The sequence below is a fragment of the Penicillium verrucosum genome, assembly GCF_028828655.1.
Source record: "Penicillium verrucosum strain IBT 35672 chromosome Unknown utg000004l_segment0_segment0, whole genome shotgun sequence".
Taxonomy (NCBI): Eukaryota; Fungi; Ascomycota; class Eurotiomycetes; order Eurotiales; family Aspergillaceae; genus Penicillium; species Penicillium verrucosum.
This window is the reverse complement of record NW_026643213.1, coordinates 2,218,378-2,245,250: the sequence shown is the minus strand read 5'-3', so window position 1 is coordinate 2,245,250 and position 26,873 is coordinate 2,218,378. Positions and strand designations below refer to the sequence as shown.

Sequence of the window (26,873 nt, the reverse complement as noted above, 5' to 3'; positions counted from 1 at the left end):
TGTGATTGAACTTCTTAATGTCTTACTTCGTATGTCTTACTTTCTTTGTTCGAATTTACAGCTTAATTGACGGATCTCACACGTGATTGGGCGCGTCCACTGTCGCGCGTGTCCGCTTTGGCAGAAAACAGAAAAAACGTTCCTGAATAGAGCAGAACAATTAAATGGCTTCTATGGTTCAATGACATTGTTAGTTTTATGAGAGATGGATGAATCGGGCAATAATACTCCTCCTCGAGATATAAAAACCATTCCGAGTACCCCCCTGGCGAAGACTACGAAACTCTCGCCACTCTTCCAGCGATAACCCCGTCGCAAAGATTGACCCAACCAACACAACTACTTGAACACCCTTACACACGGCAAAATAGCACTGTCATTCAAGTCGCTGCATCTTCACCAATAGGCCCTGCCTATTCTCCTCCCCCGCCGAGTCCAAGGCGGTTTACTTTCATCCTTAATCGCTCCTTCTGGGACACAATTCAGACCTCCTGCCTCTGGTCCTACAAAACGAACACCAACATTTGATCTTGAGGACGGACCGACATATCGAGGTGGATCCTCAGACGAAGAAGATCTACAAAACACAGATATAAAACCATCTTTGTTTGCGAAAACCATTCGGAGCCCCGAAAAAGAAAAGATCATGGAGTCTCCCGTCCGCCCTGACACCGGGCCAATGGATCGCTTCCGAGAGATTACAGCCTCTGCAATGTACGATCCGAACAATCCTGGAACCGCAATCAAGCGGACTGCAGATGAAATGAGTCCGCCGGAACCCAAGGGAGTTGCCTTGAAAAAAGTGCGCCAAGATGCGCCATCTCACGCACAGCCTGTGGGAGTTCCAGACATCCAGCTTCATGAAATCAACGACTTCAGACTCCGCGTCAAGGTTGAGCGCATTCTCAAAGTCATGCCGCATATGACTGTTAGAGCCTGTATGGACGCCATGTTGAAAGCAAAGGGCAACTACGACGACGCCCTCCAAAATCTTGCAAAAATGGATGCTGCTGAACAGGAGAATGGTCCCGTGGTGATTCAATCCTCCGATGATGAATTGAGCGCCTCCCCGGCTGCGGGCCCGGTCCCCATGGCCAAGCAGAACATCAAAGCCCGTGGCACCATTCAGGACAAGTGGGCAGCAATGAAGCAGCCCAAGGGCCAGGATTCCGATGACGAAGGAAAGCCTCGTCGCCGACTGATTCGTGGACCCAAGTCTGGAGGCTCTTCCCGTGCTGTTTCGCCTGTTCGTTCTATCACCATCGACGGGGACAGTCCCCCGAAAAAGAAGCTGGGACGGCTCCAGAAGGGTCGCAAAGCTCCTTCACCTGACCGATCTGAGTCCCCCGAGGCTATGATGAGTGATTCGGACGATTCTAATATTGAGATCCAAGAATCCACCGCTGGCGGTTTGGATTCCAAGGTTTTGAAATTCCTCAAAACATGCAGTGTTCAGGATCTCGCTGATCTCGCTTCTATCCCCCAAGAAACTGCTCAAATTATCATTTCGAACCGTCCATACGAGACCCTCGATGCGGTGCGTGTTGTCTCTGCTCCAGTTGCAGAGACTGTGAAGCCCAAGGGCAAGAGAGGAGGCAAGGCCCCCAAGCCCATCGGTGACAAGATTGTCGACAAGTGTATTGATATGTGGACTGGATACACGGCCATTGACACTCTTGTTACCGAGGTTGCGGCACTTGGTAAACCAGTTGCTGATGAGATGAAGAAATGGGGCGTCGACACCTTCGGGAAAAAGGGAGACTTGGAAATCACCAACCTTGCTCCTGCTCCTGCCCCTGCCAAACCAGAGCACGACTCTGGCATTGCTACTCCTGCGACTGAACACCAATCTTCCGGAAGTGACGAAGAAAGCGGAAAACTGGTTGTTTCCAAGCGCAAATCACGTTTTATCTCGCAGCCCGCTATCATGGCCGACGACCTGGTCATGAAGGATTATCAAATTGTGGGCATCAACTGGCTCGCATTGCTATTCGAAAAGAAACTCAGCTGCATCCTGGCCGATGACATGGGCCTGGGCAAGACTTGCCAGGTCATTGGATTCCTCGCGCATCTGTTCGAGAAGGGCATCAAGGGCCCTCATCTGATTGTTGTCCCTTCTTCCACCATTGAGAACTGGCTTCGCGAATTCCAGAAGTTCTGTCCAGTCTTGAACGTCATGCCATACTATGCTGGTCTCAACGAGCGTGCGCTTATCCGGGAGGAGATCGAGGAACGACGTGACGAGATCAACGTTGTGATCACCACCTACACGATTGCCAAGGCGAAGCTTGATGCCAAGTTCTTGCGTGACATGGATTTCACTGTTTGTGTCTACGACGAAGGCCACATGCTCAAGAACCATCAATCTCAGCTTTACGAAAAGTTGATTCGAATTCGGGCGCGTTTCCGTCTGCTTCTCACCGGTACTCCTCTCCAGAACAACTTGCAGGAGCTGGCATCTCTTCTCGGCTTTATTCTTCCCTCGGTCTTCCAGGATCACAAAGATGATCTTCATGCTGTCTTCTCCAACAAGGCAAAGACCACCGACGAGTCCCATGCTACCCTCCTATCCCAGCAGCGCATTGAGCGCGCGAAGTCGATGATGAAGCCCTTTATCCTCCGACGAAAGAAGCATCAGGTCATTGATCTTCCAGCCAAGCACTCCCATGTCGGTTGGTGTCAAATGAAGCCTTCTCAGGTCAAGATTTACGCCCATGAAAAAGAGCAAGTGCGCCAGCTGATGGAAGATCGTGCCGCTGGAAAGAAGACTGGTTCGAAGTCCGCCAACATTCTGATGAAGTTGCGCCAGGCTGCTATTCACCCTCTCCTTGCTCGTCGCCATTACACAAATGAGATTCTGCAGAAGATGGCTAAGGCCTGTTTGAAGGAAGACAAGTGGTCGCTATCCGACCCCAAGATCATTTTCGAGGAACTCAAGGCGTACAACGATTTCGAGTGCCACCACATGTGTGTGGAAAACCCCCAATCCCTTGGCAAGTTCAAGCTGAAGAGCAACGAATGGATGGACTCCGGCAAGGTGGAGCACCTCAAAGAGCTTCTCACCCGTTTCATCGACAATGGCGACCGCACTCTCATATTCTCTCAGTTTACAATGGTCATGGACATTCTTGAGCACGTCTTGGAGACACTGAAAATCGAGTTCGTCCGCCTGGATGGTCGCACCAACGTCGAGGACCGCCAATCCATTCTCGACGCCTTCCACGACCGCACCGAGATCCCCGTTTTCCTTCTGTCCACCAAGGCCGGTGGTGCCGGTATCAACTTGGCCTGTGCCAACCGCGTGGTCATCTTCGACTCTTCCTTCAACCCACAGGAAGATGTGCAGGCTGAAAACCGTGCCCACCGAGTCGGCCAGAACCGCGAGGTCGAAGTCTACCGTCTGGTGACCCAGAAAACCATTGAGGAACAGATCTACGCACTAGGCCAGACCAAGCTGGCACTTGATCAGGCCGTTGCTGCGGACGAGGAAGCTAGCACGAAGAAGGGTGAGGAGGCTGGCATGAAGGTCGTCGAGGAAATGATCATGGCTGAGATCGAAGCGGAGACAAAGAAGTGAATGAGCACAACAAGGAAATGAGAAAAAGAGCAAAAACGAAAAAAAGGGTACACTGGAGTTTCTGTTGTGAGGATCTGCATGGTGATGCATTTAATACCGTGCCGAACATGGCACAGTGAGTACATGGTGTTTGGGATCAATATCATGGCGATCGTTCGGAATCGAATATCATTTGTTAGATTAGAGGATCAGGGATCAGAAATCCAATTGTCATTGATTTAGTGCACAATTCTTGTAAAGCGTTAAGTAACATGTATTGTACTACAGTAGGTAACTAACTAGTCATCCAGGAATGAGAACGAGATATGTAAGTTGGGGAATAATCTTTGGACAGAACAGATGGAAAGCAATCGAAAACACCTCAGAATGCGGATATAAGTAACATGAAAAGCAACAATTAAGCGAGGACAAAAAAACCAAGGGCTATGCATGTGGGCCGAGAAAAGAGCACGAAAGAAAGCAATTATAGACGATAAATGGAGCCAAAGGTGCAAAGTGATATTTACGCCGTCACCTGAGATGGAGCCTCGGTCTGTGCAACGGGAACAGGAGCCTCGACATCTGGTTGCTCAGCTGGTTGCTCAGCATCAACTTGAGTAACCTTAGTCGGCTGAGGAGCAGAAGATCGCCGAATGGGACCGCCTCCATGAACAGCCGGCAAGGGCGCTTTAGTCCGAACAGCATCGCCGCCAGCCGCACGAGCAGTCTCGGACTCCTTAGCATTCTGCACAGCCTTAGACTGGGTGGGTATATCATGTTCAGACTGGATGGATGTATCAGGTTCAGACTGGCTTGGTGGAGAAGCCTTCCACTGATTATCGAGACCCAAAATTTGATCAAGACCCGCAGCTGCAGGAAGCAAATCCTCGAATTTCAACCGGCGGCAGATATCAAGGTACGTCTTCAACAGCTTCGTATCCTGGAACTCTTTGACCTTGCCGGGGATCAGCATGTTAAGCAGGTACTTGGTATTGCCCAGACGGTTCTCCGACTCGATACAGAAGCGCAGGTACTCGTAGACGAGCTCCGGCCACGGGGAGAGACCGCCATCCTCCTTGGTGCGGAAACAAGACGCGTTAGTCTCCGCGGAGGTGGCGATCATCGCGCCGTCAACTCCGTGCTCGTTCATCAGCGCAAGCCCGTGGTCACGCGAAGTCACGTCGCCGTTCATCACGCACGCCACACCGGCGTCGTGGCAAATGCGCACTATCATTGGGATCTGGTCACGGATTGCGGGTTCGCGTGGTCGCATGGGAGTAGTGCGACAGTGGACTGTCAAGCCTGTGATGCCTGTCTTCACAAGGCGGGAGACGAGGGCCTCTGTTTCTTCGGGATTGGAGAGGATGCGAATCTTGACCGAGATGCCGATTTGGTAGGGTTCGCCGATTTCCTTGACGAGGGACTCCAGAATACAGACGAGGAGGTCCGGGGTGCGGAGGAGGGCGGCGCCCATGCCACCGCTTGTGGAGAAGGGTTTCGGGCAGCCGGAGTTGACATCGATGCCTGAGACGTCGCCGGCCACAACATGCGCTGCTTGTACTGCTAGAATCGGGTCGGCTGTGCCAAGTTGGAAGATCAGCCGGCCTTTTTCGCGCTCTGGGTCGATACGGTAGATGATTGATTTTTTGGCTGTTTTGTTGGCGCGTCCGCCGTTGCTGGGCACGCGAGTGAATTCGATTGTGCCGTTTCGTGGGTTCACTTGTCGCTGGGTGCCGATCATAGAGCGGTCAATTGTTTCAGGGCCCCAGACAAGGTCGGCGCCGTATTTCAACGCTAGGAGGCGGGAGGGTAGTTCGCCCGATCGGACCATTGGCGCGAGGACGATTTTGTTGCGGTAGTCAACACCCTTGGGGGAATGGGCACGCGCGGCACAACGGCCGGCACAGGGGCAGGTGCAGTTGGAGTTGCGGTTGCGAGGGTTGCCATTGTCTTGCGGAGAGTTCTGATCATAGCATTCCTAGGTATTGCGGGGAGAGGGGAGTATATAGAACGGTCTTTTCTTTTTTTCTGGGTATCCTCCCGATAGAAAGCTTGGGTCACGTGAAGATAGTGGCGATAACTCTCTTTTTTTTCTTTTCAGGGCAGGTAATTGGATTTCATGTTTTTATGTAATCTAAATCTTAATGGTATTTTTGAGCACCTTGTAATATCAAAGCAACCAATGATTGGGCTTCCCTTGAAGGATCATGACATGCTCTACTGTGAACATTGAATGTGTTTGTCTACGATTTTTCTCCAGGTTTGATGATTCTAAGATTATAACTCTACAATTGAAGTGAATACAATTGCAATTGATCTATAGACCGCGTATACTGCCGATATCGGGGTGTCTGGCAGTATGGGGTCGGGTATGTACATGCAGTGCACATCCTACCAAATAGTTAAAAGATGTAGTGTATATGTACCTACCTTGTGTCTTATAATATCCCTTAATATGTAGTGCGAGCACGAGACTTCAATTGTATACAATATACACCCGCAATTGACTAGATCAGTCGGGATATCAATCTAATTCGGGTTGATCATAGACATGCCGACTTTCGGAACTGCTATGATTTTTTTTTTTTTTTTTTTTTTTTTTTTGTATTTTCTTTTCTTTTTTTTTTTTCAGACAAACTTCCGACGCAGTCAAAGGGGTAACACCACCACGCATCACAACATTGAACACATTGAACATATATACTTGTGTGATTAAAAGGTACAATTTCAAGTTTTGTATCAGAAATACTAAATATAACAAAAAACCAAACATATTAAACCCATTTCCATCACAGCCAATGACTCGTCCTCCTTTGGCCCGACTGGGAAGTGCTACCTCCACCGCCTCCCGTTCTATTTGGCGCACATCAGCAACGCTGGCTCCCCCCACTTTGACTGCCCCTCTCTCTTCCTCTTCTTCCTTTTCTTCTCCCTTATCCCGTGCGGCCCAAGTATCTAGACACTTTTCGTCCGCTTCACCCAACATGTCTTACTCTATCCGCAAGATTGGTTCCCCATACACTCTCGAGCACCGTGTGTTCGTTGAGAAGGATGGCGTCCCCGTCTCTCCCTTCCACGACATTCCTCTCTACGCCAATGAGCAGCAGACCATCCTGAACATGGTCGTTGAGATCCCCCGCTGGACCAACGCCAAGCAGGAGGTACGACAACACAATACTTCAATTGACCCCACCACATGCTGATTGCATCAACAGATCTCCAAGGATGATTTCCTCAACCCCATCAAGCAGGACACCAAGAAGGGCAAGCTCCGCTTCGTTCGCAACTGCTTCCCCCACAAGGGTTACCTCTGGAACTACGGTGCCTTCCCTCGCGTAAGTTTTGGACCTCCCACCCGTGGATAGGAAGAGGGGTAAAAAAAAACTGACATGTTACGAACCAGACCTGGGAAGACCCCAACTCCGTCCACCCCGAGACCAAGGCCAAGGGTGACAACGATCCCCTCGATGTTTGCGAGATTGGTGAGCTTGTCGGCTACACCGGCCAGGTCAAGCAGGTCAAGGTTCTCGGTGTTATGGCCCTGATTGACGAGGAGGAGACCGACTGGAAGATCATTGTCATCGATGTCAACGATCCTCTTGCTCCTAAGCTCAACGACATTGAGGATGTCGAGCGCCAGCTTCCCGGCCTCATGCGCGCCACCAACGAGTGGTTCCGCATCTACAAGATCCCCGATGGAAAGCCCGAGAACCAGTTCGCCTTCTCCGGCGAGTGCAAGAACAAGAAGTACGCCGAGGATGTCATCCGCGAGTGCTCCGACGCCTGGGAGAAGCTTGTCTCTGGCAAGACCGCCCGTGGCGAGATCAGCCTGTGAGTTCTACCCAAATATATCCTTTTTTTTAGGATGTTGAAGCTAACTAGCGCCAGTGCCAACTCCACTGTTGAGGGATCTGCCGACCGTGTTGACCAGGCTCAGCTCGCTGCCATCCCCCGCAACGAGACTCTGCCCCCTGCTCCCATTGATGGCAGCATTGACAAGTGGTTCTTCATCTCAGGTGCCGCAGTATAAATGGTGTTTTTTGCCAAAGAAGTATAAAACTAACCAACCATTTCAAGCCTATGATCGTCTACCTGGTGGAGATTATGTTCTTCGATTCCCCGAGGAGAGGTCCCATTTTTGAATTGTGAATGAATTGCTCCCTATACTTATTCTTTACCGCCGCGGCCTAGAGAAAAGTAGTCTCGATGGGCAGGATGCAAATCTGAGCAACTGGATATGTAGCAATGAAACTGTCACCAAATCCAACCGATTGTGCAACCTTAGAAGATCTTCAAATCTACTCCACTAAGCCCAATGTCAGGTAACTATGAGGCATACATAAACAGCCTATGTTCTTTACCAAAGTAAGAATAATTCAAGTATTCCGACATGCCCAACAGCGCCAAAAATCGTCAGATGAAACAAATGATAGGTAATATAATACACGAATGCACAGCTCGAACAATATAACTTTCCCCTAGTTGTTCAGGCTGGCCTCCCGCTGCAGAGCTCTGCCAACACGGGATACCTCTTCGATAACATCGCCAATCTTCAGCCCGCGCTTTCCGACATCCAGCGTAAGCTCCTTGCCGCCCTTAAACCCAACAGTCATGGTCGGTGACTCGGTGGAGTTCCGCGGCAATTGCTTGACCTTAATATCGATATGGTTCGGGCTGCTTGTTGGGATAGTGTTTGGTGTGCGCAGCATGCCGAGGAACAGACGGCATGGCCGGGATCCACGGGAGAAGGGGTTGTAGGCGGTCCGGAAGGTGGTTATCGTGGCGATGGGGATGGTCATTGTTGCGGTTTGGGTTGGGGGTGAGAGGGGCGGGGGAGGTTTTGTAGGCTGGTAAATTGATCAGTTTTTCGATCTTTCCGGAATGAATTATATCCTGTAGCTCTGTCTTGGTTGTGTTGTTGCGTACCTGAGTGGATGAGGGCCGGCGGGAAGTTTTTTTTAAAGGTGGTGTTTGCTGGGGTTGATTCCGCGGCGGTTGGACAGTTAACTCGCGAAAGATTGATCCAAGGAGAATATCGCGTGGGTCTCAGTCTGTCTGCGACAAGTCTGAGAGTTAAAGGCGCAAGGTCAATTGGAAGTCCTAACTACACCAGAGTCGCCGTTGCGAATTGCGGTTGGAAGAATGGGGCATGTTTGACTCAGATGCAAACACAATGCCAAATGACGCCCGTCTACATGGCAACTTGGAGTGGAACAACTCGACACTTTCAAAGCAACTTATTCCTTTAAATCTCTCAGGATATTCTCCGCTAGTATCTATTTTCAAAAACATTCCTTCAACTCGCCGAACAGATAGCACTTTGAATGTGTTACATCGAATAAACAATACTCTCATCGCAAGATGTCCCCCACGACAGCCCTCCAGGGCCGCGTGAAAGAGCTCTCAACTTCTCTGGGACAAATTCAACCCCTTGTGGATCGATTACGCGATTTTACTGCTTCTATCGGACAGGGCGATGAAGCCCGCCTGGAGCTTGGGAGTGAAATACATTCCCGACTGAAGGAAGCCGAGCAAGAGCTAGAGCTGCTGCGTGTAGAAGCCGAGGCGCTGGAAACCGGCTCTGATAGCAGGCGCAAGGCCCCTGCTGTTCATGGACAGAAGGAGGCTGAGAGGGAGCGGGTCATTTCGATGGTGGGGCGATTGGCTGAGGATCTCAAGAGGTAAGATACTCTTAACGACTTGCACATGCCGAGGATATTTCCTTGTCGTAGTCCACTGGCTAGTCTTTATATATTCAGCATATGCTAATCGACCCTCCAGAACACGAGGTGAATTCCGAACTGCCCAATTACAAGCGAAGCGGAAAGCCGAACTTGCCAAGCGGCAGGAGAGAGAGTTGCTGCTGTCGAGATCGCATTCCTCCGAGAAGAAGCAGCCGACAGAGAAGTTTACCCAGGATGATCTTGTTTTGAACGCCTCGAACGATGTGACATCTGCGCTACGCAGAACCCATCAACTCATGCAGGCGGAGCTCTCCCGCAGCCAATTTGCCCAATCGACCCTTGGTGAGTACCTCTTGCCTTTTCTCTGATCATACCGGATGCTAATATCTTTCGGTTAGAACAATCCACAGCCGCGATCTCATCTCTGTCCGAGTCTTATAGCGGCCTTGATACACTTCTCTCCTCGTCCCGCAACCTGGCTAACTCCCTTCTCCGCTCCCAAAAGTCCGACACGTGGTACCTTGAGACTGCTTTCTATGTTCTTATTGCAACAATCAGTTGGCTTCTATTTCGACGTGTCTTCTATGGGCCTCTTTGGTGGCTTTTATGGCTGCCTTTGAAGTTCATCGGTCGGGTCGCGTTTGCAACACTAGGTGCAGCTGGACTGTCCACTACAGCTGCGCAGTCTGCTTCTCAGTCCCTCGCAGGGGATGTCTCTACGGCGATTCATCAAATGGCCACGGCGGCTACAACAGGAACCGTGACAGCCAGTATCACTGCCTGGGAGCAAGAGCCGTCAGCACCGATCGATAGCGATCGTGTAATTGACAAAATTGGTGACATGGTTGAGCAAGAGAAACAATCAAGCGTAGACATCGACGATGTCACCCCGGAGGAGAGGGCAAGACAGGCAGAGCTTCCCCGGAATACAAAAAGAGGATGTTCGAGGCCGGGATGGAGGAACCGGTCCGAGACGAGCTATAGATATTGATCCGAGCATTAATGAGATACCATGCAATCATGAACTTTGCAATCTTGATCTTTGTAGTTTCTAAGACCACCATTGAAGGTGAGGATGGGGTTGAAGTATATCGAAGCAGTGAGCTGCTCTCATTGGTCGGTATGTTTAAGTGCTGCGCGTGTCACGTGGAGACGCGTCTCGATTGTGGAGGGCGTCAGAGAGAGAGATCTTCAACACATCGCAGACCAGCTCTCGAGATAACCCTGACTTTTGCTGATTTCAGGCTATTCAACAACAATGGCTGCTTCTTTTTTTCAATAATAAGGCTCGTGCCGCTGCCGTCGCAGCATCCAGTAGCTCCAAGTCTAAAGCTGGTGACAACAAGGAAGACACGACCCGACTCCAGCCGTGGGTTGAGAAATAGTAAGCCAATGCTTCATGTCGCACTCACCGAGCAATTTGACTAATATTTATTAGCCGTCCCAAGACCCTGGATGATGTTGCTGCGCAAGACCACACAACCAAAGTCTTGCGGCGGACTCTGCAAGCTTCAAACGTAAACCATCCAGCCCATGAACAATTGGAATAATAAAAATAACACCAACTAGCTCCCCCATATGCTCTTTTACGGACCCCCGGCACAGGAAAAACATCGACAATCCTCGCCCTCGCCAAATCCCTCTTCGGGCCCGCCCTCTACCGCTCCCGAATCCTAGAACTGAACGCCTCCGACGAGCGCGGTATCGGCATCGTCCGCGACAAAGTGAAGAATTTCGCCCGAGCCCAGCTCTCCCAACCAACAGGCCTGGATGCCGCCTACCGCGCACAGTACCCATGTCCACCATTCAAGATCATCATCCTCGACGAGGCAGACAGTATGACGCAAGACGCACAGTCCGCTCTGCGCCGCACGATGGAGACATACAGTCGGATCACGCGGTTCTGTCTTGTCTGTAACTACGTCACGCGCATTATCGAGCCGCTCGCTAGTCGATGCAGCAAGTTCCGATTCAAGATGCTGGATACTAGCGCTGCTGGTGAGCGGATCTCGAATATTGCGGAGCGGGAGGGTTTGCAGCTTGAGGATGGGGTTATCGATACGCTTATCCGGTGTGGCGAGGGTGATTTGCGTCGTGCTATCACGTATCTGCAAAGTGCGGCGCGGTTGGTCGGTGCTACGAAGCCGCCTGCTGTGAAGGATGCTGATGATGATGCTGAGATGACGGATGCTGGTAGCAATTCTAGTGTTATTACGGTTCGCAGCATTGAGGAAATTGCTGGCGTGCTGCCGGAGGACATTTTGGATTCTCTTGTGGAGGCTATGCAGCCCAAGAGTGGTGGGTCGGTCTACGAGGCTGTCTCGGGGGTGATTACGGACCTTGTGGCTGATGGTTGGAGTGCTACGCAGCTTGTTGGACAGGTTTGTTCTTCTTCTCTTCGTGTTGGCATTGCATCTTGCTGACCTCTTCTAGTTATACCGACGTGTAGTGCTCAACGAAGCAATCCCTGATATCCAGAAAAACAAGATTGTCATGCTCTTCTCGGAGATGGACAAGCGGCTGGTTGACGGGTCCGATGAGCATCTCTCCATGTTGGACCTTGCACTACGCATTGCGGGAGTCCTGAGTGGAAATTGAGAGGCATTCTGTCAAATCTCGATGACCCTCCTGGTCAGCAGTAAGATTCCCCGAATACTTGATTGAAAATAGAGATGGCGTTCGGGACAAGGACGGCCTACATGTTCGAGGCGTTATATTCGGATTTTCTTAGCCCTCAGATCTTGTTCGAATGAAATGATCATGATACCCTTCCACTTTTCTTTTTGTGTCAACTACTGGCGCCAATAAACAACATTGTAAAATGGTAAATTCCTCTAAATTATAGACAATTAATCATGGCCTTGATTCCTGGCCTTTGTTTCATTTTAGTAGGAATAAAGCAAGAGATATATACAAGCAACATGAAACAAAAAGCTAGGCAAAGTAGCACCATAGGAGACTAGCAGAGCTCATCTCTCTCTCTTATTCTGCTCAAAACCAATCATGAGATGAAATTAGAAAGTTTGCTTCGTTTTAATTCTCACTTTCTACCAACTTTCATCTGCCAACAAAAGCCTGGAATTCCCAAGTCTTGACACTCAACATACTCTGCTGATTCTCTATCAGGACTCGTATTTTTCGCTCATCTTGAGATGGACCCTAACCACCCTGCCAGACTGTACCATGGAGCTAGTCGCGACCCTCGTCGTGCTGGTAGAGCTAACCAAGGAGCTGGCCATGATGATAGACAACAGCATCACTACCGAATCCAACCATACCAGCAACAAAGCCAATACCAAATCCAACACTACCACCACCAGGTAAGCTATACGTTCCAAAAAATGTACTCCCCACTGTTGTGTCGATATCGATAGCATTAGCCTGGAGAGTGTACTTGATGATATTTGTACTGCATCCAAATGTCTTTTGCCTTCTCATCCTGCTCTTCAACATGCCCCTCTCATGTTGTATATGCTGTTTTGAAAATGAAACCCTTTGACCAACCACTGACAAATAAACTGGAAACTTATAGAGCAACACCACCCTCGCTTGTTACCTCTGTCACGACACCGGACACATTCAACGAAGTTGCCCACTACTCGCCCTTTGGAGATCTGCCATCGAGACACTTTGCCGCGTAAAAAACACCTCCCAGAACAAATTCCTTGATTATTTTCTAACATGATAACCTTAAGGACCGCAATATCGACCCAGGGAGCCTTCTTGAACAAATCGATCTCGTGAGTATTGATCCTAGAATGATCTCCCGCACCATAACTAACATATCATATCGATACAGGGGATTCTTGTTGCTGCTCTAGCTAGCGCTCTTCCCGATAGGGATGGCGATATCCCTATGCGGTAAGTCATTCTATAAGGGGTTATGTTCCTGGTCAACCGAAGACTCGAGTTATAGGATGCGGGAAGGAAACAACAGTTAAGCCCTAAATGGTGTATGGGTAGTGACTTCGACTTCATCGAGTCGTAGAATGAACTTTGACCCAATTGAATGCCTTGGGCTTTGAGGGAGCTTTCTACTTGTTAATAAGCTGGTATATCAAAGGTGGCCAGTTTTGTTGTCCTGCCCCGGGGCATCATACAAATGTTTTATGTATTCCTTTGAAATGCGGGGGCATAAAGGGCTCTACTTGGACAGGACCCCCGAGCCGGCATAAGCTGGGTCCTGGTTGGCGATGTGTATAAATAAACCTTTGAGAATTCATTCTCTTTGCAAACCCACAGAAATGTTTTCGAAAGTGACAGAAGGTGAGACTAGACGGTCATCATCTCTTCCTACCATGTACACTCCAGAAGGATAGAAAGAGCTTGCAAGCAGATGCTCTTGTAGATAGTGAAGCAAATGGAATCTCTAGTTTCAAAACGTTTCTATGGCCCACCCGAATGCACTCTAAAACGCTAAAAGCATGTCAGGTCTATTTCATCTCTCATTTGACCTCACCGTTTACTGAATCACCAGCTTATGCCGACGCACAGTGACCACCATCGACTCGGAGATCAGCACCTGTCATCCAAGCGCTAGAATCAGTGAGCATGTATAGAGTAGGTCCCTTGAAGTCCTCGGGGGTGCCAAGACGTCCGAGAAGTGCACCACGCATCCAAGTCTCCTCCAAGTCCGGCTTCTCCTGAAGCAAAGCGTCGGTCATGGCAGTGCGAATATACTATGATATCAATGGTCAGCCGAATTCACTCAGACAAGCCAGAACAGGAAATTGATCTCTTACTCCTGCAGACAGTGTGTTGACGCGAATATTGTGCTGGCCCCATTCTTGGGCAACCGACCGGCACATCTGGTGCACAGCGGCCTTGGAGGAGTTGTATGCGGTGCAGGTCAATCCCTACAAAAGATTCACCTGTTAGTGTATTATCTTCGAATTCAATCCGTTGCAAGACTTACCCGGTTGGCAACCTGACCAGACATAGACGCGATCATCACAATGCTGCCTGGAGTCTTTTGCTCCACGAAGATACGCGCACAGTGCTTGGCGGGAATAAATGTCCCAAGAACACTGAATAGGAAAACGGCAATCAGCAAGATGATCTTGCATCACAACATTATCCGACTCACTTGACATCCAGCATCTTCCGATATCCATCGACAGGGTAATCAAGAGCGGGGACCATCTGTTGAATGCCAGCACAAGTGATGGCACCACGCAAAGGCTTGTCCCTACGCAGTGCCTCGGCCGCAACGTCTCCCAACACTTTCTTAGTGTCCTCCTCATTGGTGATATCGCACTGGGTGTATGTTGCTTGAAGGCCACGCTGCTTGGCCAGCTTCTGCACGGCGCTCCATTCCTCTTCGCTGGGCCCGGGGAGCAGATCAAGACAGGCAACATCGCCACCAGCTTCAAGGACAGCAGTTGTCAAGCACATACCCAGACCACGGCCGCCTCCGGTGATCATGACTGTGCGACCGGCCAAAGAGAAAAGGTCATCGGCAGGCACGAAGGCAGCAGGGGTCTCGTTGGACTCCGGCACGACTGCCGGTGTGGTGTGGTCGAGGGAGATAGAAGGGGCCATTGTGACTCAAGGTTAGAGCTATGATGGATAAGAAAGGATGAATATGAAATGGTAGATTTGATTATTTTAACAACAGATTGGAGCGTGTCTGCTGCATATAAGACACATGCTCCAGCGCGTCATCCTCAGCCAGGCAATCGCTTATAATGGCTATATGCAACCTAACTAGGAAGTTTTCAGCTCGATGGATCATAGTAGAACGGAATTGTACGAAATCCATTTGAGGTCCAATTTTTCAAAGGCAGTCGCCGATTTCGACAAATCATGCCGATATGCGCAAATAACGATCTGGTCGTGAAGCCAGATTCCTTCTCAACGGTGCTAAAATATGCTGTTTAAGGAATGGTGCGACTGCATATCAGTGGGGAAATAGGGCAGCAAGCTGGGGAACAAGCTGGGGTTGAGACCAGATATTCCACGTGACTGTGCTTAAACTTTCCTAATCAGGAAATATATAGGGTCGGACTACTGGGACCCCCCTCAGCTGCAGGGACCCCCCTTTGGCTATATGGACCCCCCTCTGCCTGATTTTGATGCCTGAAAATTTGTCTGCTTCCTACCACAACCTACAACAACTGCCACTGCTTGCCCGCTTCCCAATGCGGACACCGCCCGGCCCCATAGTGCATCCTAATACGGTTAGCGCGTTAGCTTCCAAATAGCAACAGCCATGTTTATACTATAGCTCCTATGGTACCTCCTTTAACTATGTAAACCTCTAGTTATTATAAGTCACTTTTACGCAACAGGTAAATATCCTCATCAATGCATCTTCTTCCCATCGTTTCCCTGTCTCCCAACCTGCACTATTGTCACCCCATTTTACATCCTTCTTACGCGTTTTTATCTCTTGTTTATCGTCAAATGCTAGTCTACAATGGAGTGCTATAATGGCGCCTGCTACAGAGGAGCATGCATTTCGCGCCATTTTGGCAGATCAGCCTCTATTGCCTAATCGGGCAGGTACGGGGTGGCCAGCATTGAATTCAGCGCGTTGGGGCGAGCAAAATGGTGTATGGATGGCCTGGTAAACCTGGCAGGAAGAGTGGGTCCCGCGCAGGTCACGGGGTGGCAGAAAAACTGGCAATAAGGGGCAGGTGTTGGCAGTAAGGGCCCAGAAGGGTAATTCGATTGGTGCCTGACATGCATGGTGTCTGCCTTCCTAAAGAGGTAAAGGGGGGGGTCCATATAGCCAAAGGGGGGTCCCTGCAGCTGAGGGGGGTCCCAGTAGTCCGACCCTATATATATACATTGTTGTAGGTACATGCCATTTAAGAGATTAACCGGTCCAACTTAGGACTCGGCTCTTTGTTTTCCCCTACTAGTACTCCATACCTTTCCCACTAGTTGTGCACCAATATGTTCTACTCAATCTCACACAAAATGACTACATACCTAGGAGGTTGAATACATGGATTTACATGGTATTATACCATGTATTATGTTTAGTTATCATTTTAGTTAGCTGCCAGCTGTACCATACATTTGGTATATAATAACTGTATGCATAATGTCGGCTTCCTTTAGCTCGGCAAAAGCACCTAGCTCAGTTAGACTGATATCCAACAGATGCGGCATTTTCCATCGTCATTGCCCCCCACAAGGCATCCCGCAAAACGCGGAGTTGACCCGGCGGAACCTAAATTATGGCCGGGGAAGTTCATCGGCCATGTGGGAACTTAAGCCACAGTGTCACAGAATGAATGGAACCCCTTTTGATTGACTATGATACTGTCCCCGGTTGTTCAAGTTATAAAACCCTCGGGGGCCCCACTACTTTGGGTAGCCCAGTCACTACAACCATCATGACTTTCCTCGTGGGTCGGTCGTTAAGCTACGCCATCACAGCCACTGCTGGTAGTGGCTTCTTACTGTAAGTAGACGACCCTAGTGTCGTCAGATCAAGTAAATAGGTTGTTCGGCTGACAGGGGTGATCAGGTTCGGCTATGACCAGGGTGTTATGTCCAGTCTGTTGACTGGAGATGCATTTGTTGCCACATTCCCTGAGATCGATACCACTGAGAACGGACACGGTAGTTCTTCCTTACAAGGCACAGTGTGAGTGGTCTGGTACCCTATATAGAAGAGAACGGAGACTGACTCTACATTATTTACGTACAATAGTGTCGCTATTTATGAGATTGTAAGCGCTCGTTTGTTTTCAAAGTCCCATGCTATCACATTTCTAACATGCTTAGGGCTGTTTCTTGGGTGCAATTGTTTCTTTGCTCGTTGGTGAACGACTCGGTCGACGCAATTGTGTCATGGCTGGATGTGTGGTTCTGAGTATCGGTGCTGCTCTTCAAGCCAGTGCCTATAGCATTCCCCATCTCATCGTCGGCCGAATCGTTGCAGGTGTTGGAAATGGTCTCAACACAAGTACAATCCGTGAGGCGCCCTTCAATTAGATTTTAACCCCCGTCTTTTTACTTTTATTTGCTAACATTGCCACAGCGGTCTGGCATTCGGAGATGAGCAAGGCAGCAAGTCGAGGCAAAGGAGTGAGTTATTCATAACGCCTCTTATAAGCTCTGGGTCTAACCTTCCGATCAGTTGGCCATCGAGCTAACCATCAATATCTTTGGTGTCATGCTTTCATATTGGGTTGGTGAGATTCATTCCTGCCCACACCATTGGCCAAGCCTTGATGTTAATTTTTGGCTGTTTCTTGTAGACTACGGGATGAGCTACGTTAAGAATGAAGCACAATTCCGATTTCCGCTTGCGCTACAAATTCTCTTCGCTATCGTGACCTTCCTCGGAATAATGTGTCTTCCTGAATCTCCTCGATGGGTATGTCAAAATACATTCAAATTCGTGGAGCACGAATTAACGGGATAGCTTATCCAACATGGCCGCGAAAACGAAGCTCGTCACATTATCTGGGCGCTCCAGCACAATGCTCGTGAAATCGATGAAGATGACCCTGTTGTGAACGTGGATGTTACAGAGATCTCTCGGGCAGTCGAAGAAGAACAGGAAGCATCATCTGGAGGTTCATTCAAACTTCTCTTCCAGAACAACAAGCAACGGTTCCTATACAGAACTCTTCTCGGTATGGGAGGTCAAGCCATGCAGCAGCTATCCGGCATTAACCTGATTACATACGTGAGTCATACAACTTGAAATTTTGATGTTAACGTTGCTAATGAACCCTAGTATGCTACTGTCATCTTCGAGCAGTCAGTTGGAATGTCCCACCACACAGCATTGCTATTGGCTGGCTTCAATGGAATCGCATACTTCTTTTCCTCCATGGTTCCCATTTGGACTATTGAACGGTATGTCGACCCATGATGGAGTCCTGACATTATGCTAATTTCTTCCAGCTTTGGTCGTCGTAAGCTCATGATGTTTGCAGTCATTGGACAGGGCTGCTGCATGGCTATTTTGGCAGGCACTATCTGGGATGGTGGACACACAGCTGGCCTGGTTGCGACTGTCATGCTATTCCTGTTCAACTTCTTCTTTGCAACGGGTCTTCTTGCTATTCCTTGGCTTTGTGAGTATTCCTTCATATAACATTGTGCTTTGAATGGACTCAGCGCTAACGAAACACGAACACGAAGTGCCCGCGGAATATTCACCACTCGCAATTCGAACCAGATCAGCCGCTATGGCGACTGCAACAAACTGTATGTATTTCGATTCTTTGATCAATGGCAAAAAGCTAATGAGTGTTAGGGATTTGTACATTCCTTGTGGTGGAAATCACACCAGTCAGCATTGGCAACATCGGATACAAGACCTATATATATTTTGCCAGTATGTGCCTTCTTGTTTCAGTCCAAATGCTTGAACTAACCGACAAACACAGTATTTAACTTCTTCTTCCTACCATTTATCTACATTTTCTATCCGGAAACGCAAAATCTCACTCTGGAGCAAATCGATCGGTTATTCACTGGCGAAAAGGTTCAGCTCCATTGGGACTCGTCGATGGGGATTGCAGGTGATGTGGGCACACGAGTTGGAAATGCTACAGCTAAAGACGTGGAGAACGTAAATGTTCAACATATTGAGTAAATCATTTTAGTGGTGGTTGTTTAGAGGATCAAAGGATTTTATTACGTCTAATATGACTATGTACCTATCTATACGTACCGGATATTTATTGTGGCATCTACAGGGGGAGGGAGACCTAAGTGAGCATCCATCAGCCTCTTGAATTTTGATTTGCATAGTAAAAAATGCATGGTTTTGTAGGTTTTCTGATTTCTATTTTCCATCAATTTGTCGTATTTCAATATGTCTTTCCTTCAGAGTATAGTAATGAAATTGTAGTCCTATCGATTTCATCCTATTAAGAGAACACAGCTCGGCTTATGGGTCCATTCGGGTCCTGCGCCTTTGTCCTGCATAGTGCGAGACGAGACAAGGAAAGTGTTAGGCTCTATACTTTCTCTTAATATAATCCTTCGTCTAGTTCTATACCTCCTTAATAAGATTTCAATCAGGTAAAAAACGTAGGCTATTCTATTATAATAACCCTAAGCTCCTTAAAGAAATCAAGAGTCTCTTTAGTAGTATACCTAGGAGTATTGTCGTATATAATAATCGGATCTTACTCCCTTTTTAGACGGAAGGAGCCTTCTATCATAATACGTATCATATAGGATTCACTATAGAGATATAGGGACTTCTAAAGTGAATTGAATCAATTGAATCTGAAATGAATCTGAAATGAATCTGAAATGAATCTGAATTGAATCTGAATTGAATCTGAATTGACTGTCGTAGTCCTTTCGAAGTATGGTGGTCACGAATTCAGTTTCAGTAGTCGAACAACTCCAACACTGAGCGCTAGACAAGCGGGAAACCTCAAGCCTGACAGTATCACTGAACGCGTTTGAAATGTCCGTTCGAGGTTGTGAATTTTGAGTGTGATAATAGAAGCAAGAAACGGAGCCATCATTAGGTGGTGCTGGATGGGGTTTGGGCCAAGGCATCTCAGCTCTGTAATAGGTAGCTTTGCATTCATATAGGGAAGCCATCGAGCTCGAATGCGACTACCTCGTAATCTGTCCGACTGCCAGATGGGACATGGCCCCTAAACAGGAACCTTGGTTTTTTTATGGTTGAGTGGTAAGATTGACTTGACTTTTTTCGAAGGTTATATATATGTAGAAAAATAAGAAATTTCTGGAGGGTATCAAGGAGTTAACGACCAATGGAGAAGAAGTTCTACTAGGATGGATGTCTTTATAGCACAACGTATCACGCGGTTTCGCAGTCGTGCGCCATAAGAGCAGCCTAACAATGGGAGCGGCAATTGGCCACAATAGGCCGTGACGAGGCTCTAAGTTCATATCATGAAGTATGACTGTAGTTCCTTCCTGATCAATTGGGATTTTAACCCATTTTTCACCGGATGAATAACGTGGTAAACGTGGGGAAACGGGGAAAACCGGACTTGCCCCTCATCTCAAGGGCGCCTAAACTTTCCTGATCCGGTAATGGTCTTTCACTTCTTCAATATTATCCATCCTTTGCGCAAACATCGACTGCTATCATCAGCTTATCCAAGATGGTAGCTTCTCGAAAATTGTCAAACATGCCCCTGAACAGTTCTCGGGCTAGCAGCGATAATGACGGAATGAGCCCACAGACTTCCGCTCCACTAGAACCGCAAGATTTGCATCCTCTAAACATGGGGATGGAACGCAGAAAACGTACGCGGACTGGATGTGTCAACTGCAGTCGCCGACGGCGAAAATGTGATGAGGCTAAGCCCACTTGCACGGGCTGCAAGCGCCGAGGTGACGAGTGCCAATGGCGTATGCTCGGAGCCTTTCGCGATTCCAATACCAAGGTGCTTGAATCAGATCATCCCTCGATGAGCCAAGGTGTGACAGCGAGCAAAAACAAGCGTCAGGGTATATTCAAGATCTTGAATTCCGTCCCCAAAACCTCACGGGCAAAAAACGCACCCAAGCAACAGGGTCACGGAGTTTCCGAACCAGTACATGAGCCGTCTCCGCCGCTTACTCTAGATACCAGTGCCACAGCCGTGCCTGTGTGTGCCACGGAAAGTACCCCGGATCCCACTGCCCCCTCGCTTACCAATGAGATCCGTAGTCCTAATCCCGCGCCTAACCTAGGTCTATCACCACCCTACTCCAGTGATACTTCATCACACCTGTCTCAGAAGTCCATTCAAAACAATTCCCCAGGCCATACTGGGTGTGTGATCAATGGGCATTACGTGGGACCTCACGCGGTGTCTCCCCAGCCTGATTATCCACCAACCATACAATGTGACTCCAATACGCTTCCCCAATCCAGGGACGACTCGTCGCAAATCCATAATTCCAGCCCTGAGTATATGATCGACGGCTTGAATGGGCTAGGGGGCTTAACTCAGAGCGCCCCGTTTCATTCATCTTTGACTGGATCTTACCAAACTGTTCCATCGCCATTGTTTGGTCACAATATCTTTTCCGACCCAGCCGATCTAGTCAATGATGTGTTTTTGCCGGGTTCTGCTTATGAAGCACTTCATACGGCTCTAAGAAACCGCCAACTATGGACTGCCCTGCCAGATATCCCAAATCGTCGCAGCTCGCAAGACTCCATTCCTCCAGTGCATAGCCCTGTAGCATTTGGTGATGTCGGGACGATTTCGAGGACCGAGCGGCAGTCTAGAGCCTTGGAATATAGCAGGCGGTTTTAATTATCGGCCGAAAGAGAACATATACTGTGGGGAAATTATCTTAATGAAATATGCTCCTGGGTAAGTTACCTGTGCGGACTCCATTATATTGAGAATCCATCTAACTCTGGAAAGCTCGACATGTTTGATAATCATCGCCATTTTGCTTCCACCTTTCCTCAAATGGCCAAGACTTCGACTCATCTTCGTTACTCTATATTGGCATTATCGGCACGACAGCTCGAAAGACAACAAAACCGGAAATCGCAGTCAGAGAGCCTATATTTGTATCAGGAAGCCATCCACCTCCTTCTACCTGAGTTGGAATGTAAAACTACTCCTGTCATAGCTTCTTGCGTTATCTTGTGTGTCTTGGAAATGTTGAGCTGTAGGTATCCAGGGTTTTCATTAACGTGCGTTTCAGATCTGACGAATGATAGGTAATCCCAAGGAATGGCGTCGCCATTTAGACGGCTGTGCGTATCTTATTCAATCAGCCGGTATCAATGGCTTCTCCGGGAAGGAAGAGCAAGCTCTTTTTTGGTGTTTTGCTCGGATGGGTATGAAGCCCTCTTTTCCATATTATCCACTATTCCTGACTTCAATCAGATGTTTGTGGTGGTCTCATATCCGAGGAGGAGACGATCATACCTATCCATAATTGGCGGCCAATGGATATGAGCTACAGCGAAGCTGCACAGACATTTATATCTTCGGCCAAAACGAATAGTGATACATATGCCAACTATACAGTATATCTTGTCGCGCGAACGTTGAACGTTCTTTTCGGCTGTGCTTCAAAAATGTCTCACCCTTGCACATCATGCCAATCAGTTCCCAACGACGATGGCGACTCATACGTTGATCGCTGGGCAGATTCGTTCGAGCGTGTAGAAGAGTGGTACGGTAATCGACCCGCCCAGATGAAATCTATATTCAGCGTTGCTGCTTCTGAGCGCGAAGGACTGGATCGAGCTTTTCCAATTGCGTTATATGGGAATGGGGCTGCTAGTAAGGTTCCTCATTCTTGCTAGTTGACCCCGTGGTACTAATATTGGTCAGTATCCGGGAACCAGATGTATCATGTAGCAGCCTTATTGTTGCTTCAGCGAAAGCCAAAGACATTGACATTGAGCAAGAGGCCAGTAAGCTGTCTTCTACGATTTTTTACTGCTCAAGGCTAATGAACAGATAGAGATCGGTTCTTTGGCATGCTCGACAAATATATGCAATATCCGCATCCAACGGTCATCAGTGAGTTTCTCAACCATTATTTCACTGAAAAAAAGAGGGGAATACTGCGCCGGGTTGCTAACCTTTACGATGTCTGTGACTAGTGGCTGTTGGACTAATGCACTTCAACCTTTGTGGATAGCTGGCAAGGCGATGTCTCACTACTCCGAACACACTGCCATTGTGGAAACTTTGGTCAAAATCGAACGTGAGACTGGTTGGGCTACTGCTTGGCGTGTTGAAGATCTTAAAGAATTTTGGGGTGAATACGATAATGACGAAGACAGTGATGTCGACATGGATTAAGTTTGAGAGTTCAACATAAATGTTAGTCTTCAAGTAATATATTGTGTTCCCTTCTCAGTCATCGTATCTTACCCGGTTGACATGCCATACTGATCTGTATGCGTTTATATCTAAATCGAACATCTAATACGTATCTTTCAGCCCGCTCTATTCCGAGTCCAGCAGATCAGAAAGCTTATCCAAGTATGCATGAGGTCTGACATCGCCAGAAACGAAGTCCTCCTTAGAACAGACACCAGTCAAGACACCCAGCGTACCACCAAGCTTCCCCTCAAGTCCAAAGCGAATATCCGTATTCGCGCGATCACCAACCATGCAAGCCCGGCTACGATCAAACTTGAACTTACCCTCGATGGAATCCATCATAGCCTGACTGGGTTTGCCGAGTGCAATTGGCTCCTTATTCAGCATCATTATCAACGGCGCGCTCATAGAGCCAGCGCCAGGGAACAGAGACCCAGAGCTCGGCAGGGTGGAGTCGATGTTCGTAGCGAGGAAGACCGCCCCGCGTCTGATGTAGTGGTATGCCAATGCCATCTTGAGGTAGTTCATGTGGAAATCGAGACCGACGAGCACGACACCGACTTCCGGGTCTATAATGGATTCATCGCCCGTCGCAATCTTCTTGTAGTCGTCTGGTGTGACGTCGCGGCGGTATGCGGGGTCTGTGCCGCCAATGAATGGGACGTTCTCGGAGCGGAGTTCTTGCTCAATGCCTGTCTCGCCGATCACGTAGACTTTACGCTTGTTTTCGGGGAGCTGGAGGATGCGAGAGATGTATATAGAGGAACTGTATGACGAGGAGAAGATCTCTTCCTATTTGGTTGTGAGTTACACGGCCTCGGGTGAATCTCATATGGTAATTGGTAATGGTTGGTATCACTGACCACTGTACTGGGGATTCCCAAGCCTTCAAGCTTCTTGCGGTAATCTGCGCGTGACTTGGTGCTGTTATTCGTCACGAAGACGACTTGCTTTCCTGCGGGGATTATCAACCTCCGCTTTTTTGCTGAATTGAGATTCAATGCGCACCATTGTTTCGGAGAAGCTCCAGTGTCTCCACTGTTCCGGGAAAAAGGTGGTCGCCGGACCATAAAACACCTAAATTATCATTGTCTCAGCGGTTGTTGCGACGGGGCGGGGTGGGCTGCGGGGGACCTCCGTGGAGGGACAGCTGGGATCGAACGAGCATGGGGGACACACCATCACAGTCGAAGAGGAATACCTGTATACAATTCAGTCAGTAAATAGGACCTCCGTGGTACATCAATGCAATCAAAAACGTATGCTTACATCAAACTTGGCCAGGAACTCCTGGAGGCCGGCCTTATCGCCGGTCAGGTAGCGGGGCGCGATTGAGGATTCTTTCGCCATGATACCGGTATGATCGGAATACACAAGTAAAGTAGTAAAGTACAGTAAGAACGGAAGATCAAGGTAAAGGAAGAAGTCAGAGTGAGATTTGAAGTAGATCAGAGCAACAAGAGTCTGTACCACCCGAAGCGACTCCCCGGTGAATTGCGGGGCTCTTTATCTTTTCCTTGGCATTCGATCGTCAACTACGTTGTTGTAGAATAGAGTATTGAAGGGGTTGTAGCCATTACGTCTCCTGGGATGTAAGAGCTTGCTATATATTTAAATAACAAGTTCAGTTTCCGACAAAAAGTAGAGGGTTGAGAAAGACTCTGAGGATATAAGTACTCACCACTAGCCAATCCATACCCCCAGAAATACCTACACCGTCAGTAGCGGAACACGGAGCAACATTCCATCTTCGATGCCCTAGTTCTCCCAAATTTAACGCCTCCGATATCTCCACAGGGTTCTTTGCTCCCTCTAGATCCTGTTTGTTGGCGAACACAAGAAGAGGAGCATCGCGGAGCTCACGCATGCCTTCCCAATTCAGCAAGTACGTTAATTCATTGGCGGCATCATCTAATCGGGCTATATCTGTCGAGTCGACAGCAAATATAATCGCGTTGGTCTTTGCGAAATAATCGCTCCACTCGGGTCGCAACTTGTCTCTTCCTCCTTTATCCTAGACACCAGACAGATCAGTGACGAGTTTTTACATATGTGTAGTCAATTTGGGAGCCTCGTCGAAAGCCATACCAAACAAACGAAGTTCATGCCTCCATGGGTCAATGACTCGAGATTAAATCCTACTGTGGGCATCGTTTCAATAGGACCAGGACCGTAGTCCTAAAGACACTCGCATTTAGTATTCGCCCACGAAAACTGACCACATTCAAATTACTTTCAGCTGTGAATATAGAATTGTTGTCTTTCCGGAATCGAACTGATCGAATTGAGCAAGGAGATCAGCACTGGTACCTGCAAATATCCCAGACTTAGATACGAAGAACATATAGCATACCAGTCCTGCAATAAGTATTTGATATTTCTTCTTCTGCCAAAGCGAAGATATTGGCAATGATACCGTAGAGCCCATATTGACGTCCTTGGAAAACAAGGAGACAGTGACGACAGGCAGAAGTATGTCGTTTTGGCCTGCACACTTTCGCTAAACTACTTCGGGTATTTCCACTGGCCGATCTTAACCAAACTGATATTCTTAACTCTGAACAGGAACATGTGTCTACAGTAACCCGAGGCCCTATTTTGCTTTGTCCGCATATATCGTCAATCCGGACCACTTTGTCATTTTTAAATTATGCCCAGCCTAGGTGTAGTTAGAGATTGATATTCCATTAATTTCAATAACGTAAACACTATTAGAACAGACAGCTAGCGCCTTTAGAGAAGGTATCTCTGACCGTTTCATAGTCAAAATTAGACCTCCGCACCGGCCCATAAAGCCCATAGCCCAACCCGGACCAACCCGCAAATAGGCTGGTCTTTGGGCCAGTCCTTAGGCCCATCGATAGGCCTTAGGCCTAGGATAAACGCCCACTAGGCTTTTATAGGGGCCCAATAGGCCTCAAACAATACAAAAATGCTAATTCTTAGCAGATTCATAAGTAATGCAGATTCTTCTAGTATTTTTGAGTATTTAAATTACCGCCTAAGACCTAAGTTGACCGAGTCTTTATAGGAATTAAGTCTATCAATTGGTAGAATTGACTATAGATAAGATTTATAAAATCAATAAGACTAATAAGAGTAGCGCCCTGGCAAACACAAAATTCCCACCGAACGCAAAATCTAGAAAATCAAGTACCTTTTGTATTGGTAAGTCATATAGAATATACTTATTTTCTAGATTTTGCGCGCACCAACAACCGGGGACCGGTTGTTGGGCGCTTGGCACGGCTAATTAAAAGAAGAAGATCTTGGGAAGGAGGTATTTACATAATAACCTTAAAGTGGCATTTGAAGTTTTCAAAGGCACTAAAGATGCACCTACTTCTGTCTATATAGAATATATATATCTGCACATTGATAATCTATCACCTATTGAACCCCCGTATTAGGCTAGACTAGAGCCAGCGGGCCGAGCTTCCAAGTAAGCTTACTGACTAGAACATGCGTAAAAAATAGGCATTATTCAGCAGGTTTAGAAGCGCCAAGACGGGATTTATGTATATGTACAACAGAAATAGTCTTTGTTGGGGGCCTCATAGGCCCCGACTAATAGGCAATAGGCTTAGTTGGTCTTTGAAGGTAGGGCCCATAGCCCACTGCTGGTTGGTTTATGGGTCTAAGGTCCTGGACCAACTCGGCCCATTGCGGAGGTCTAGGACTCAAAATGTGATTATAGGAGGAATGAAACTGGTACTGCCTCGTGCAGAACGTGTACCTAGACTGCAATCGCTCGGTATCCTTTTCGGCCATGTGTCGATCTCGTACGGAGTACTCGCCTAGTGCCAAGCTTGCCAAGCGAAGCCCCGAGTTTTTTTTCCCGCGCGTCAGGGTCAACGAATTGAACTTTTCTCCGCG

The 26,873-nt window shown here is 48.2% G+C and overlaps 11 protein-coding genes across 11 annotated transcripts; 7 read left to right on the top strand and 4 right to left on the bottom strand.

Annotated features, from left to right (window-relative positions):
• Positions 1-240: 240 nt before the first annotated feature.
• On the top strand, positions 241-3,577 carry N7516_010237 (DEAD/DEAH box helicase; the record flags this gene model as incomplete). Its single annotated transcript, XM_057222956.1, has 2 exons — positions 241-375; positions 407-3,577. Coding segments are annotated over 2 exons (3,306 nt in total), but the record flags the coding sequence as incomplete, so codon positions are not given.
• Positions 3,578-4,079: 502 nt separating this feature from the next.
• N7516_010236 (tRNA-dihydrouridine(20) synthase (NAD(+))) lies at positions 4,080-5,503 on the bottom strand (the record flags this gene model as incomplete). The annotated part of the gene is made up of 2 exons (XM_057222955.1): positions 4,080-5,423; positions 5,450-5,503. 2 exons carry the CDS (start codon positions 5,501-5,503, stop codon positions 4,080-4,082), a joined length of 1,398 nt encoding a protein of 465 aa, XP_057070176.1.
• An 851-nt stretch (positions 5,504-6,354) lies between these two features.
• ipp1 (inorganic diphosphatase IPP1) lies at positions 6,355-7,607 on the top strand (the record flags this gene model as incomplete). The annotated part of the gene is made up of 4 exons (XM_057222954.1): positions 6,355-6,717; positions 6,772-6,891; positions 6,960-7,387; positions 7,445-7,607. The coding sequence occupies 4 exons, from the start codon at positions 6,355-6,357 to the stop codon at positions 7,584-7,586; spliced, it is 1,053 nt and encodes a 350-aa protein (XP_057070175.1). The 3' UTR covers positions 7,587-7,607.
• A 427-nt stretch (positions 7,608-8,034) lies between these two features.
• N7516_010234 (mitochondrial 54S ribosomal mL53 protein) lies at positions 8,035-8,355 on the bottom strand (the record flags this gene model as incomplete). Its single annotated transcript, XM_057222953.1, has 1 exon — positions 8,035-8,355. One exon carries the CDS (start codon positions 8,353-8,355, stop codon positions 8,035-8,037), a length of 321 nt encoding a protein of 106 aa, XP_057070174.1.
• A 562-nt stretch (positions 8,356-8,917) lies between these two features.
• N7516_010233 (putative protein transport membrane glycoprotein Sec20) lies at positions 8,918-11,838 on the top strand (the record flags this gene model as incomplete). Its single annotated transcript, XM_057222952.1, has 6 exons — positions 8,918-9,237; positions 9,338-9,582; positions 9,639-10,181; positions 10,289-10,360; positions 10,810-11,621; positions 11,674-11,838. The coding sequence occupies 6 exons, from the start codon at positions 8,918-8,920 to the stop codon at positions 11,836-11,838; spliced, it is 2,157 nt and encodes a 718-aa protein (XP_057070173.1).
• A 585-nt stretch (positions 11,839-12,423) lies between these two features.
• N7516_010232 (uncharacterized protein) lies at positions 12,424-13,228 on the top strand (the record flags this gene model as incomplete). The annotated part of the gene is made up of 5 exons (XM_057222951.1): positions 12,424-12,560; positions 12,773-12,827; positions 12,936-12,980; positions 13,040-13,101; positions 13,204-13,228. The coding sequence occupies 5 exons, from the start codon at positions 12,424-12,426 to the stop codon at positions 13,226-13,228; spliced, it is 324 nt and encodes a 107-aa protein (XP_057070172.1).
• Positions 13,229-13,718: 490 nt separating this feature from the next.
• On the bottom strand, positions 13,719-14,781 carry N7516_010231 (oxidoreductase, short chain dehydrogenase/reductase family; the record flags this gene model as incomplete). The annotated part of the gene is made up of 4 exons (XM_057222950.1): positions 13,719-13,919; positions 13,983-14,096; positions 14,156-14,267; positions 14,327-14,781. 4 exons carry the CDS (start codon positions 14,779-14,781, stop codon positions 13,719-13,721), a joined length of 882 nt encoding a protein of 293 aa, XP_057070171.1.
• A 1,805-nt stretch (positions 14,782-16,586) lies between these two features.
• Positions 16,587-18,808, top strand: N7516_010230 (sugar porter family MFS transporter; the record flags this gene model as incomplete). Its single annotated transcript, XM_057222949.1, has 13 exons — positions 16,587-16,654; positions 16,721-16,840; positions 16,907-16,925; positions 16,981-17,170; positions 17,237-17,283; positions 17,336-17,390; positions 17,457-17,575; positions 17,624-17,890; positions 17,942-18,063; positions 18,112-18,284; positions 18,352-18,417; positions 18,467-18,547; positions 18,600-18,808. 13 exons carry the CDS (start codon positions 16,587-16,589, stop codon positions 18,806-18,808), a joined length of 1,536 nt encoding a protein of 511 aa, XP_057070170.1.
• A 1,501-nt stretch (positions 18,809-20,309) lies between these two features.
• Positions 20,310-21,455, top strand: N7516_010229 (Zn(II)2Cys6 transcription factor domain-containing protein; the record flags this gene model as incomplete). Its single annotated transcript, XM_057222948.1, has 1 exon — positions 20,310-21,455. The coding sequence occupies one exon, from the start codon at positions 20,310-20,312 to the stop codon at positions 21,453-21,455; it is 1,146 nt and encodes a 381-aa protein (XP_057070169.1).
• Positions 21,456-22,237: 782 nt separating this feature from the next.
• N7516_010228 (uncharacterized protein) lies at positions 22,238-22,973 on the top strand (the record flags this gene model as incomplete). Its single annotated transcript, XM_057222947.1, has 4 exons — positions 22,238-22,445; positions 22,497-22,579; positions 22,630-22,688; positions 22,772-22,973. 4 exons carry the CDS (start codon positions 22,238-22,240, stop codon positions 22,971-22,973), a joined length of 552 nt encoding a protein of 183 aa, XP_057070168.1.
• Positions 22,974-23,120: 147 nt separating this feature from the next.
• N7516_010227 (uncharacterized protein) lies at positions 23,121-24,347 on the bottom strand (the record flags this gene model as incomplete). Its single annotated transcript, XM_057222946.1, has 5 exons — positions 23,121-23,789; positions 23,861-23,952; positions 24,006-24,074; positions 24,177-24,198; positions 24,267-24,347. 5 exons carry the CDS (start codon positions 24,345-24,347, stop codon positions 23,121-23,123), a joined length of 933 nt encoding a protein of 310 aa, XP_057070167.1.
• Positions 24,348-26,873: the final 2,526 nt, after the last annotated feature.